The sequence below is a fragment of the Condylura cristata genome, unplaced genomic scaffold (genome assembly GCF_000260355.1).
Source record: "Condylura cristata isolate star-nosed mole 26May11 unplaced genomic scaffold, ConCri1.0 scaffold00014, whole genome shotgun sequence".
NCBI classification, from domain to species: domain Eukaryota; kingdom Metazoa; phylum Chordata; class Mammalia; order Eulipotyphla; family Talpidae; genus Condylura; species Condylura cristata.
Window position 1 is genome coordinate 14,185,873 of NW_004567115.1, and position 14,859 is coordinate 14,200,731.

At 34.4% G+C, this 14,859-nt stretch overlaps 1 protein-coding gene across 3 annotated transcripts in view; it reads right to left on the bottom strand.

Moving 5' to 3' along the window:
* Window positions 1–14,859, bottom strand: part of TUSC3 (tumor suppressor candidate 3) — a 122,715-nt gene that overhangs the window by 75,903 nt on the left and 31,953 nt on the right. For all 3 annotated transcript variants that reach the window (XM_004682192.2, XM_004682193.2, XM_012724970.1), the window contains exon 2: window positions 7,628–7,797. In XM_004682192.2, the coding sequence (XP_004682249.1) occupies window positions 7,628–7,797 (170 nt within the window). The remainder of the gene's footprint in view (window positions 1–7,627; window positions 7,798–14,859) is intronic.

Below are 14,859 nucleotides of genomic sequence, written 5' to 3' on the forward strand. Positions count from 1 at the left end.
GTAAAACTTTCTATAAATGATACTTTATTGTGATACTGAAAGGTCCAATGTATGCCTAGAGAGGTGAGCTAGAATAATGAACTCTAAGATACAGAGTTCAATGAATAAAATTAAAACATGCCCTAGCATTCTAGGCAAAAGAATAAATCAAATGCAAAACAAAAAGTGAAGTTGACATTAATTTCTAACAATGCCAAATAAAATTGGTCTGTATGAGCACACACAGAACAATCAATGTCTCCAGCACACACTCCCCCCCCAAAAAAAATAAACAATCTTCTCTCTTTCCAAGCTCCATCATTAAAATGAAGTCTCAATACCCTGAGCTCTTTAAATATTCATATCAGTATATACCCCACTTGAGCATTCTTCCTGGTAAATTGTTTGGAATAACTCATATGCCAGTTTCCACTAAGTGCAGACCAACCCAACAGACTGTCTTCCACTTATTTTTACTTTTGGACATACTACTGCCTGCCATGGCTCCCAAAGAAAAGTAATGTCTGATAACCTTATTTTGGGGTTGGTTAACTTGGAATCAATGAATAATAAAGGGAAAAGGGTTCAGCAATCCTTGCTTGTTAAACAGAGATGGTATATCCTGGCATGCAGCTCCTGTGGTAAGAGTAGCCTACTGGTTCTCCTTAAAACATAAAATAGAATTTAAAAAAAAAAAGTCGCAGTGTTGTGGGGGAAACTGTATTTTCCCTATCAATATCTGACACAAACTCAAAAACTCCATAGGCTCCTCAACTCATAAAACAAAATGCCAAGTTCTGAATTACTGATGACTCAGTACAATGGAACCTGTTGTGTTCAAAACACTGCTGGGGAGGAAAATTCAGCCTCAGAACTGCTATGTAATACCAAAACAGATGTAATGTTCTACTCACTGCACTGAGCGCAAAACAATCCTCATAATTCTGCCATCTGATATACATTCTTACCATACAGGAACTACTGAAATAAAGTATCACATTCAGGATGGATAAACAATATGGTAATAAATAACTAATAATGGGGATGAGTGGGTATGGATGGATGGAATAGGGATGACAGTAATTCCTGATAGAGTATTTTTACATTTTTCCAAGTTTAGATATGTATATGGACATATAAGTGCACATATACCAGATAAGGTCTTTTACATATTCAAAAAGTAAAATATAGGGGGCTCCCTGTGGCTATGAAGCTATCTGCAGCTACTACAGCAAAAGCTGGGTTCCTGCCCAGGGAGCTGACTCAAATAGCACAGCAGACCTCTCCTGTCTCACCATTGGTCCTTCAATGGTGTATTTCAGTCAATTCACCTGTTCTACTCCCTATTCCGTCTCTGGTGAATCCTCTCACTATCCCCCACCTCACCTGTACCCCACTTCTTGTATGCATATTTAAAATATATAAAAAACAGTAAACCATAAAACTGAATACAGAAACAAATGAACTATCAAAATGAAAACATACAGAAAACATTAAAAAATATAACAGAAACATAAGAATTAATTCAAGTACATTTTAAACACATTCTTCTTTCCTAAGTTTTAAAGCTAAGAACTGTTCAGAAATTAGGGTGTCCAGTTCATAGGTTTGTTTACAGAGACCCACATCAGTGTTGTAAATCTGAAACTGTTTTATGTGCACTATGAGAGAAAGTAATTATGACCAAATACATTCATATTACTGGGACTTAGGTTTTCATTTTGGGAAAGAGGAGAGATGAAACTAGAATGAGGGAAAACAAGGAAGCACACTGCAGTGTCAGCTAAGAACAGTCCATTCAATAGCTCATTTATGTACACACACACACACACACACACACACACATATTGGAGGTACTAGCCAGGGCTGAAAACAATGACACTATCCCAGCAATAATTTAACATGTTCCTGATTTCTAAATATTATTTCTAATTACAAGAAACAATGACATCTTGAGAAAAAATTCTAATTGTAATTCCATGGCAAGAAAATGTTAAAAAGCTTAAGAATAGACTGGTTGAGCCAGAAAACCAAAACTAATCGGGAAATGTCTTAATATAGGCACTGATTACCACTGGTCATATTTAAGAAATCTTGAACATAAAAAATTGAGATACTCAAAAGGGAAAAAATAAAGTTGCAAAAGCTCTTGTTAATTAAAGAATATTAACTAATTAATGAAGCAGAATGACAGAATTTTTTAATATGATCATGACATAATCATTGATACAATATCAAATTCAGGCAAACATTATCAATGCACACTACAACTATGGGGAAAAGGTACAGAGAAAGAATAGTCACATGATCTCAAAGTATACTCTCATTTAGCCAACTTGCTGCAGCCCCATAATACAAGAGAAAAAGATGTACAATAGGAAGATGTGGTAATCAAATGACATATGTTACCAGTGTATTCCTGACTGAACATAATGTGCCCCTGATATGATGCAATAAAAAGGAGACAAATCATAGCAATAGTACTTCAACAAAAAATAAAAGTGAGAATGCTGCAATTTAAAAAAATGAAGAAGCATATGACCAAATGCAATGGAAGATCTTTGACAAGACCCTAAATAGGGAGACAAAGGCCTTAAAGCCATTTTGGAGACAGATGTAAAATGTAAATATGGACATTCTATGATTATAACATTGAAGTAGCATCAACACCTTATAATGATAATGGTATTCTTATCATGTAAGAACATGATTTTCTTAAAAGATGCATATTAAAAGTATTTAGGGATGATTATTACATGAAGGCTATTTGTGATTCACTTCTGACCTATATTTAAAACAGAAGAATCAAATATGGCAAATATTTATTTATATTAACATAAATAATAATAATATATTATTAACAAAATTACTGAATCTTGGAAAAGAGAAGTCTTGCCTCAATTTTCTGTACATATGTAATCCAACAGAAGAGGAACCAAATTTGTACTTTTTTTAATAATACAGAAAACAGAAGGAGTTCAGAAAAGTATTGAAAGTTCATCAAGAATAGTAAGAGTTGGAACTATCAAATCTGAGAAATAAACACCTAGGAAAAATTGTAACACAGTGAAATCATATTATATGCAATCAACTTCATTGAAAGTTTAAATCAGACTGAGCTTATTAGCAGTAACTCTAGGATATAATTTATATTAAACTGACCGTTATTCAATCCTGAAACAGTTATCATGTACTAAGCCAAACCAAGGCAAAATTTGAGAATTTGAGAATGGCATGAGAGTAAAGGATCTTTAACATAGAAGGGAAATAGTTTGTTCAAGTAACCAAGCATATCAGAGAAACTTAAGAATTAAAATCATAAAGAAATAGTATCTACAGAATAGTATCTAGCGAAAATTATTAAGGATTTTAGTCCTAAAGCCATTTATAAATCACTTATAAATGCATTAAGTGACATACAAAGGTAACTTTAAATATACACGATTTTCACATGTGCTCACTTTAAAATATAATCTCCTAAGAGATGTGACCTAACTGTAATGAAACAAAAGGCTGACGAGCGCTTTTCTACATGGCTTTGGCCAGCTGTCTCCAATTTGCCAGTCCCACTTATGAGAAGTTACTTTCAATAAAAGCTTTACAAGATCTAATACACTTAAGAAATGCTCACTGATGGATCCCTGCCTAAAAGATTAATAATCTTAATTTGGAACGCAACAGCAAAATGCAAATTACAGTTCACAGGGTAAAGGCAATGATGAATGTGTACACTTAAGGGAAGCATCAAAATCTAATAGCTCTGAAGTCACAAATCGCACCCTGACAAATATTAGTTATTTGACTCAGATGAATTATATAACCTCTTAGTTCTTATGTTCTCATCTATAAAATGGATTTTTTCACAGCTACGTTTTAAGAAGTAACAATAACATGATACTACACACACACTCACACCCACAAACAGAAGCCCTATAGTTTGGTTTACATACAATAACTTGATTTAGTAAGAGAAGGAAGGATCTTGGCAAGTTAATATCCAATGTCAATATATAACTTATTCATCCTCCTCTTTAATACACTCTGTAAATACTGATTGTTTCTAATGCATCACCAACTTGGGTTATACAGTCATCGTGCTCATATCTCCATGTATTTTTTCAAATGTTCCTCACCTGTTTTTTTTTTTTCTTCTTCTTCTTTCTTTACATCTATTAATAAGGTGATAACATTAAAAGAGTGTATTTTGTTCTTAGAATTCTTAGTGCATTTCTGGAAGACATGAGTAACTTTGTAGGAAATAAAGCAATTATGGGAAATATTCCCCACAGTACAATTTGATAAAGGAAGTTTAGAGTTAACACTTAGGGGAGGTGAGAATTGTATTGAGTAGTCTTAATTAACAACTTTATTTGGCCAAAGAGTTTGACGTTAGCACTGAGGAAGGTGAGAATTGAATTCTGAAATTTGTGAATAAACTGACTGTGTGAAAGAAGAGCAAAATGATTTGCTAAGAGGGCTTACAAGGAAGCCAATAGCTCATTCATCAGACTTTCAGCAAAAAGAAGCAACAAGAGAAACTGAATTAACTCCAGAAGAAAATTTCATTTCTTAAAGGAATGAAAAAGCAGTGAAGTCTCACAAAGGAAAGCATTAACACTAAGATTTTTAAATTACAGTTCTAAACTTTTCAGTGATTCTATAGAATTATAAAAAAAATTATAGTAGAATCACATAAATGGTCCACAATTATATAATACAGAAGTAGTCAAAAGAATTTAAGTTAAAAAAAGAAAGAAGGCTGCTTATGATAGGGTGCCTTTCCCAATGAACCTGCAATTCTTATTTGAGGCTTAATTTATAATACATGAATATAACTTGCAAAAATTGTTCTTAAAAAGTTTGCTTGTAACTCCTCTTTAAATCAGTTGTTTCCTTGACATAACTTTGATCCACTCAGCTCACTATATGGGTTACAGTATTCTCTTGGCTCACTAACAGTAGATCTCAGACCACTGCTCAGCCACAATTATTTAAAAGATTCTCCTGTGATATTTATAGTATAGGATAATTACTCTACAAGCTTATGATCACATAGGACAGCGATCCTAAAATGTAAATCTATCATCTTCTTACAAACTCCAAAACATTCCTCTATCAGCTCACTTAATTTTCCTCTTGAATTCCAGTCATCCCAAATAATTTCAGTCTACATGTTTAACTGCTAGACATTACCACAGCAACATAGGTTCCTCAAATTTTTCCATGACATCTCAACAGTCACGTGTTTTAACAATTTACATATTAGATAAACCTTTACAACTTCCTAATTTTCAACATCATCCAACTTTTAGATAAATGTTATTCTTCACTCTTACAAAAATCTAACATAATTAAAATCACACTTTATCACCTGCCATCCTGGGTTCTTTGAACCCCTTACCCAACTTTGAACCAAGTTACATTTCAAATATACTCTCATGTCATTTATCTAATAGTTCCTATCATAACCAAATATGCTATCCTTCCTAAGGATGTTCTTGCTCCTCAATTGTTGAGCACTTAAGAAAATTATGTGATTCTAGATTCTTCACTATGTGGGTGGGCATTCTAGTTTTGAAAAGGATATTAAGTGTAACACGACAACATTCCAATTAGATAAGCACGCAGATTCCCATTGCCCCTCAACAAAAATAAGAGTTATGGATTACTGAACTGTTTTTTCGCCTCTCCTTTCCTTATACTAATTGCACACTAAAACTAGTTACCCAGACCACATTTTTTAAATGCCAATGCCCTGATCAACTTCAAAATAATTAAACATAATGTGAGAAAGGTATGGGGACTATTTATGTGCTCTACAGTTTTCATTTTGCCTCTAAGCCTTTACTTTTCTTCTTATCATCTCCATTCATCACCATTCATGACTAAAAACTCTTCACAAGCTAGTAAAACATATTTTCAGCTGGAAACAGCATCTCCAAAAATCATACAGCTGACATCATACCTGATGATGAAAGACTGAGTGTCATCTCCCAAAGATGATAACAATACCATTCAAACTTTAGGAGAAAATTGTTGGGTTCAAAGACTAGACAGTGTTCAACTTGATAACAAAAATGAGGGCTACAAAATGAGAAACTGTAAAGTGGAACACTACAATTTGCCAAAGATATGATAAGGGTGAAATTACTAGCCTTAGACTAGAAGAGATTATTTGAAAACCATCTATCTGGGAAATTAACTACTATCTCTAATATATTAAGAACTCTTACAACTCAGCAAAAAATTTCAATTGGGCAAAGACAAATTGATATTTCACCACAAAAAAAAAAAAAAAGATATACAGATGGCATACAAGTACATGAAAAGATGTGTAACACTGTTATCCATCAGATATGCAAAATTAAAAAAATGGGTTTTCACTACATATATATCTGAATGGATAAAATAAAATAGTGCAATATCAAATGCTGACAAGGATGTAGAAATACTAGCTCATACAATAGTATGGTGACAATATACAATGATTTGTCCACTCTGGAAAACATTTTTGCACTGTTTTATAAAGCTAAACATGCAACTATCATAAACCCAGTCATCATACTCTCTGGCATTTATCCCAGAGAACAAAAACTCAAATTCACACAAACACCTATTGAGCAAGAATATTTGTAACTTTGTAATAGTCAGATATTTTAAAAATGAATGGGTAAATAAACTATAACACATCCACACCATGGAGTTTTACTCAATAATTAAAAGAATGAACTTTGATTAAATACAAAAATGTAGGTGAATTTTGAGTGAACATGGAAAATACAAAAATCAAGCATAAAAGGTCCTATACTATATGATTCCACTTATATATAATGTTCTTGAAATTAGAGAAATGGAGAACAAGTTTTGGCAATAGGAAAAGGAAGGTGGGTTGGTTGTGGCTATTAGGGGCATGAGGAAGGACTCTCATGTTGATGGAACTGTTCTTATCTTGACTATATCAATACCAATAATCTTCACACGAACTTCACCCATATGTTGTGATGGGGACAACGGTGAAACTTAGTAGAAATCTTTGTATTATTGCTTACAATTGCAAGTGAAGCTACAATTCTCAAAATAAAAGGCTTAATTAAATAAAAATTTCATTACATGTGTTTTATTGAAAATTTGCATTTGTCCAAAATTTTCTTTAGTGGGTTCCCAATGAAAAATGTTTCTCACTTCAAACTGATATTTCTATGAAAATGGAAGGCATTTCCAATAATTTGCAATTATTGGAGGGGCTTAACAATATAAGGACTTCCCCTAGGTTAAAAAAAAAATTGTCCGCTTTATTAAACTGCTAAAACAAGAATATTTTTTTAAGAGGGTACTTTACTGTCAATTTGTATTTAGGTGAATTATATGGCAATATCTGAACAGAATTCTATCGCACAACTTTATATGCAACATAAATACAGCAAATCTCTGAAAATTATGTGTGATTTGGTCAATAAATATTTTACATAGTAACATAATACCAGCCATTTTCTAAATTACACTGATTTTGAACTTAATTTTAAGAGAACACAACTGACAACAACACTGAAGAACTGCTTAATTCTACTATAAAATTTTATCTAAAATGTAATAAAATATGAACTAGAGAGTATGATAACAGTTTTTTAAGTTTTTAAAATAAAATTACCTGCACACAGAACACTGCCTCTGAGGCTGAAGAGCAGTAAACATAACAATCATAGAATAGTTTCGAGGTGGTGCCTTTATAAATTTTCGAAATTTATCACCATTCATTCGGAAGATTGAGCGCCTGGAACTCCATTCCATTAGTTGTTCCACCTTCTCAGCTAAAAGATTCTGCAATTAAACACAGGAATTTAATTTAACATAAGGTGAAAATCTGTAAGTTTAAAATAATATAAACTGAATTATATGAGACTGTCTTTTACCCAAAATGACTTTTGTTTAGGCCTTAGTGAACACATTCATTCATCATTGATAACATGCAAAAAAATATTTCATTTTCTCTTTCTTAATGGTTGCAAGTTATATCAAAATTTATCAAAATAAGAAACTTCTTTCATAAAGACAGAATAGGTATGTCCCAGATACAAAGATGAACACAAGAAACATGCACCCATGAGTGCTATATCATTCTATTTTTATTTAGGTCAAAAATGTAGAATAAATCTGTTGTGTCAAAAGGTAGAACAGTGGCTAATCCGGAGCATGCACAGCGATGGCAGAAAGGCACAGTGACTGGAAAACAATAAAAATGGATCTGGGATACTAATAATAATCTGTTCCAGAGATGGGCATAAGGATAAAGGAATAACCCCCTAGTTTCCGTATAGAATACCTCATTTTACCTGAAAAACTCCACAGTTACTATAAAAAAAACTCATTCCTTGCCTTTTGAAAACCAAAGAAGCACCCGTAATTCAGGAGAGGAAAAACTTGTACCACTGAAGCAAGCTCTACATCAGAAGTTAAAAATAACTATCTTTTTTACTCTCCCTCTCAAGTAAAAAGTGGAGACTGTCTCTGTGAATCACTCAGAGATGGAGATGTTTTCAGGACCAGAATGTAGAATGAGGATGCAATAATAAAGAGAATTATTATATGACCCAGCAAGCATACTTCTGGTTTTAAACCCCAAAGAACTGAAATCTGAATATCCAATAGATATCAGAGCCATTATGTTCACTGCAGCATTACTCATACTAACCAACATACGGAGACAACTCAAATGTCAGTGACAAAGATCACACACTCTCACCTCCACCCACACATACAGTAATGTTTCAGACTTAAAAAAAGAAAGAAAAGAAAGAAAAAGAAAAGAACAGACATCCTGGGGCTTCCCTGGAGACCAGGAGGTTGTCTTAGTGTTATCAACACTATAGCAGACCTCTCATCTCTCTTACTATTATTTCCCTTAGCAGTGTGTTTCAATAAATTGTCTGTTCTACTCCCCACTCTATCTCTGGTGAATCTTCTCACCCTCAACACCTCAGGCCTACACTCCAGTTCTTTCAAGCAAAAATTTAAAAAATAATAATAATTGGACAAAAAATACACAATCTGCTATTTGAGAGAGTATGGATGAACATACAGGAAAACAAGTCAGTTGGGATAAATACTGCATGATTCTACTTACATGAGGTAGTTAAAAAGTCAAACTCATAAAAGTAGAAAGCAAAATGACAGTTGGCAGAAGGGAGAACCTGAAATTATTTATCAATAGTTATCAAGTTCCACTTATGCGAGATGAGTAAGTTCTAGAGATCTATTGCATCTGTAGTTAACATTACAATACTGAGCACTTTAAAGTATATCAAAGGGACAGATCTATGTTATCACAAACACGCACACAAGAACACAAGGGAAATTAAGGGGATTGACATTGTCGCAGTGTCATTACTAAATTTAAAAACTAAGCCCCATGCCATGCTCAGCAGGCAAGTTTGGGAGGCTTTAATGGACAAAGGGTGCCAATGGACTGTCATGGGGACCCGGACCTTAAGCTGATGACCTGAAGAGTTAATGATCCTGGGCCCTCCCTGGTGGTGCAATGGGTTAAAACACAGCACGATGAAGCTATCCCACAGCCACTGCAGCATGAGTTCTATCCCCAGCCAGGGAGGTGATGCACATGTCACAGCAGAACTCTCCTGTCTTGCTTGCTGCTCCCCTCAGCAGTATTTTTAGTACATCTGCTTATTGTGCTCCCTACTCTATCCCTTCCCACATCTCTGACCTGTACCCAATTCCTGCACTGTAAATACATTTTTTAATTGATGATCCCTGGTGTTAATTCAGATCATCAGTCAGAACACACCCAAGACTAGTCACCCTAACCAACCACTGATAAATGGAATATAAAGAGAGAGAGACTCAAGAGTCTCCCTGTGTGTGCAAGATTTTTTTTTTTTTTTGGTCTCCCCACTTAAGCAGTTCATTTCATTAAATCCACCTATTCTGTTCTCCACTCTGAATTCTTATTTACGACATCCCTTCCTACCTCCAGCCTCTATTTAGTACTTTGTGGTAAAGGTATCAAAGATAGTTATATTAAATGTCCTCATATTTTAGGGTATTAATTATACAATACACTTTTTAAAAAGAAAAGGAGAGAAAAAGGAGGCTGGAATCTTATACCCTGAGTTAGGGCAGAAGACTTATTTAAGTGTCCTGTACCTACTTGAGGAAGAAAAGCAGACAAAGTAAATAGGAGAGAAAAGGCTGAGAGAATAACCTAGCCAAAAGAGCAAAGTTCTTGAATTAATAATTTAACAGAAAAAAGAACATTTAGATAAGCACACAATGGCAGGTTGAAATAAGAAAAAGAAAAATGATGGCTAACAATATTGGGGTAACTTAGTTTAAAACAAGGATCCAAACTGCCACAAAAAGGTACCAGCTGAAATTCACCCTAATCTCAAAACAAAGTGCTTAGATTTGATTATTTATAACTGCAGGGCTTTAATTCCCACTGCAAATGCAGTACAACTATATTCCCTTAGAAAATAAAATTATAATTGTAAGGTTAATTCAAATACAACTTCAGAAGGCACAGTTCTTCCTTATGAATATACACAAGACAGCTGACAACTACATGGGAGAACTTTTACAGTCACTAGTGTTAATTCTGAGAAGCAAAGTATGTTCCATGTTAAAGATAATTTATTAGTGTCTGCCTTAGAGAAAATGGCCATTTATAGGATTTACTTTAAAATCTCCATTTATCGTAACACTAAGTACATCAATTCAGCATCTATAAATTCCCGTATGTCTGAACAAATTTTAAAATAACTATACAAATAAAAAATGATTCTATTTATGGGACTGTGACTTGCTATGCAAAGATGGAAATTCTAGACTACAAATCAGCAATACAGTAATGAAGACAGAAGGGAACTGTCTAAGAAATAGAGTATTTTCAGTAAGCTTTTCTCTTTAAATACATGCCCACATATATATATATATATATTATTTCTGTAATTATCTTAGTCTTTCTTCTTGCTTAAGTAATAGTGTGGTGTTGGAACAAAAATGGACACACAGTCCAATGGAACTGACTGGAAAGCCCAGAAATAAACCTACACATATATAGACCATTAATCTTTGACAAAGGAGCAAAGTATGCAATGCAACAAAGATGGTTTAAAAAATGGTGCTGGGAAAACTGGACCAACATAAGCACAAGAATAAAACTAGACCACTACCTACACCATGCATGAAAATCAACTCAAGCAGATAAAGATTTGGACATAAGGCATAAGACCTGAAACTATATATAGAAAATATAGATACAATACTACAAGACATACATCTCAATAACATATTTAAACACTCATCATCCCAAGCAAAGAATATGAGGGAAAAGATAAACAAGATAAACAAGAAACATATAGGACTACATCAAACTGAAAAGCTTCTGCACAGCAAAACAGACAGTAACCAAGACAAAGAGCCGCCTTACTAATTGGGAAAACAATCTTTGCACTCCATAAAATGGACAAAGGACTGATCACAAAGATATACAAAGAGCTCACAAATCAATTAAAGCAATGCACTCAAGAAATAGGCAGAAGAACTTAAAAGACACTTCTCCAAAGAGGAATTGCAAATGACCAACAGGCATCTATGAAAAAAAAAAAATGTTCAACATCCCTTATAATCAGGGAAATGCAAATCAAAACTGCAATGAGACAGTACCTCACACCAATAAGAATAGCACAGATCAAAAAAAAAAAAAAAAACAAAAACAAAAAACAAAAAAACAAAACTTACAACAACATATGTTGGCAATGATGCAGTGAAAAAGAAACTCTCCTACATTGCTGGGGGGTAATGCAAACTGGTACAGCCACTATGGAAAGCTGTATGGAAGTTCCTCAGACTACTAAAAATGGAGCTACCATATGACCCAGCAATTCTACTTCTAGGGATCTACTCAAAGGACAGAAAAATATTCATTCAAAATAATACATGCACCCCTGTGGTTACTATAGCACTATTATATATACAATAGGGGAAAGAAAAAAAATATGAAAACAACACAAATGCCCCAAAGTAGAAGACTGCATGAGGAAGATGTGGTATATATACACAATGTAATATTACTCAGCAATCAAAATAGATAAACTCATACTATTCACAGTAACATGGATAGAACTAAAAGGGCTCATGCTCAGTGAAACAAGTCAGAAGGAAAAAGAAATATATCGAATGGTTTCACTTACAGGAGTTATAAGAGAAACAAATTAAGACATAATGGAAAAAAAGAGTGTATTGTTATTACAGTACAAAACACACAAAAAAACAGATAATTATAATCCAGCGATATCCTACATTAGAGGGGAGAGATCAGAAGGGAGGAATGTGGAGGATGTGGTGATGAAGTGTGGGACAAGTGGGGTAGAGGGAAAGTAAACATTGTTTTAAAATGAACAATGTAACTAGATATAAATTCATACATTTAGTAAAAATTCATACAATTACATAAAGATCTTAAATAACAGTGAAAGGTCAAAGATTTTATTCTACTTGACAGTTGTCAAGGAAGTCTACCAGAATTTCATGAATGCTACCAAAACCAAGAATCCTGACTCTGAGATACCTTTTCCCCTGTGTTGGGTCCTTTGCCTGGACAGACCTCCCCACCTCCCCCACAGAATCACACTTATGTGTGCACACTTATGTGTGGAAACAGAAAGAATGAGCCCTGGGTGCTGGAACAGAAAAACAGGAGGCACGAAGTGTTCCTGCCTTGTGTTTACTTGACTGCTCTTTGACCCCCATGTTATTGTGGCATGTTATTGACGCACTTGCTGAGAGCTTCCCTCTCCCCCCAGCCCCAGGTTCCATGCTGAAGGGTATAAATAGGGAAGGAGAGAAGAATAAAGTGTGCTTTGCTTGCTGACCATGAAGTGTGTTTTAATCCTGAAGTCCTTCGCTCAGACCATCTCTGCTGTTGTGCTAGCGTTGCACTGCTTTATTGATTTTTCTCCTGCAGATTTATTAACATATAATTGACAAAAACATAACATTTGAACAGTACGATATTATGACTGGATACATCCATATGTTGCCAAAGGATTCACTTAATTGAGCTAACATATCCAATACCTCACATGGTGCCTTTTTCTTGGTGAGAAGATGTTAAGTTCAAATTTCTTAGAAGATTTCGGCTACACAGTATAGTATTTTTACAACAGAAACCCAGACCTTATTCATTTGATAACTGAAAGTGTGCACTCTTTCCCCAATCCTTCCCACCTCTCCTTCTCAGCCGTACCCCTACCTAACAACCACTTTTCTGCTCTTTTTTTGAATTACCTTTTTTTTTTTTACTGATTACAAATACCAACGTCAAGTTTTATTTGTCTTTCTTTAGCTTCTTTCATTTTGTGGATACCCCCCAAGTTTATCCATACCATTAACAACAACAACAAAAAAAAAAAACACAGAATTTCTTTTTTTAAGACCAAATATTTCATTGTTATCCATACACCCCAAATTTTCATTACAAAATTATCCATTCTGTGGCACAATGAGAAGGCAACACAATCTTCAAACTGTCATCCAAGTACCACGGGGCCAAAGTAGAGCAATTCAGGCATATGGTACACATACAGTAAGTTATTTCACAGCTGAAGAAAGCAAAACTTAGGAAATGCTAATTAGGAAACAGGCCAAATTTAAAAAAAAAAAAGAAAAGAAAAGAAAAAAAATGTCCTGCCAACTTTGGCCCTTTCAGGGAATAATCTACACATTATCTAAGGTAATAAATCAGTCCTTAGGCCTGGAAAAAGACACTATCCCTATCGTTCAAGGTGATCTAATAACACCCACCAGAAGACATTCTATGGGAGACGAGAGGGCTACAAGATCAAAATGGGGGCAGGAAGAGCACATGGGACTATGGTAATGGCACATGGGTGAACACACAGGGGTTACAACTGAGATGGAAAAATATACAAAATAAAGAATAATGTAAAAAAAAAAAAGTCTGAAACAAAAGCAGTAAATGCCTGTGCCCAAATGTGCACAAATGAATCATAGATTTATTTCCCAATAAAGCAACCAGTACACTCTTCAAGTCACTCAATTTGATGACAATCTAAATAAATATATGTTGTTACTGATCTGTTAGAAGTTAATATCAACCTGTGTCACGTACTCTTAAAATATGGACACACATATCAATTTTTATATAATAATTAAACTGAGTGGTTAACATGGGAAGTTGACTGACATTCTCTTGGATTCTGACACAGCACAATTTTTTGTTTTGTTTTGTGTAGGTGTAGAAGAACTGGGGTACAGGCCAGAGGTGCCTAGGGGGCAAGGGGTGGAAAGGATTTACCAGTAAAAATAGTGAACAGGACAGGCAGATTTACTGAAACATACTTCTAAGGAGAGCAGTACAGGAGGCAGGAAAGGTCTGCTCCACGGTATCTGGGTTTGCTCCCTGGCTAGGAATCAAACTCCAGTAGCTGTAGGGGTGATTCTGCTAAGACAACCAAAAGGCCATCATGGAGGCTCACAGCACACTTGTTTAAGGAAAACTGATACCATTATTTTAAAGTATCTTTAACAGGATTCTATTACTTTCAGTGTCTTTTAAGCCTTCAAGCACTTCCACAATAAATTCCCACAGAAATATCAACCAATGTTATTATTTCACGTATATTTTTATAACAAAACCTACGTCAAATAAAAGAGTCAGACAGATAAAGCTGACAGTTCCCAAGTGCCTTCCCAGTGTTGACGTATTTAATATTAAGCTCACTTACTTGATCACAAATGCAAATGTCTCAGTATATTTTTTAGTATACAAGAGGATATTTTTTAGTGACAAGAGGAAAGTTTTATCTTCCTTAAAACATAAAAACAACAGAAAATGAACAA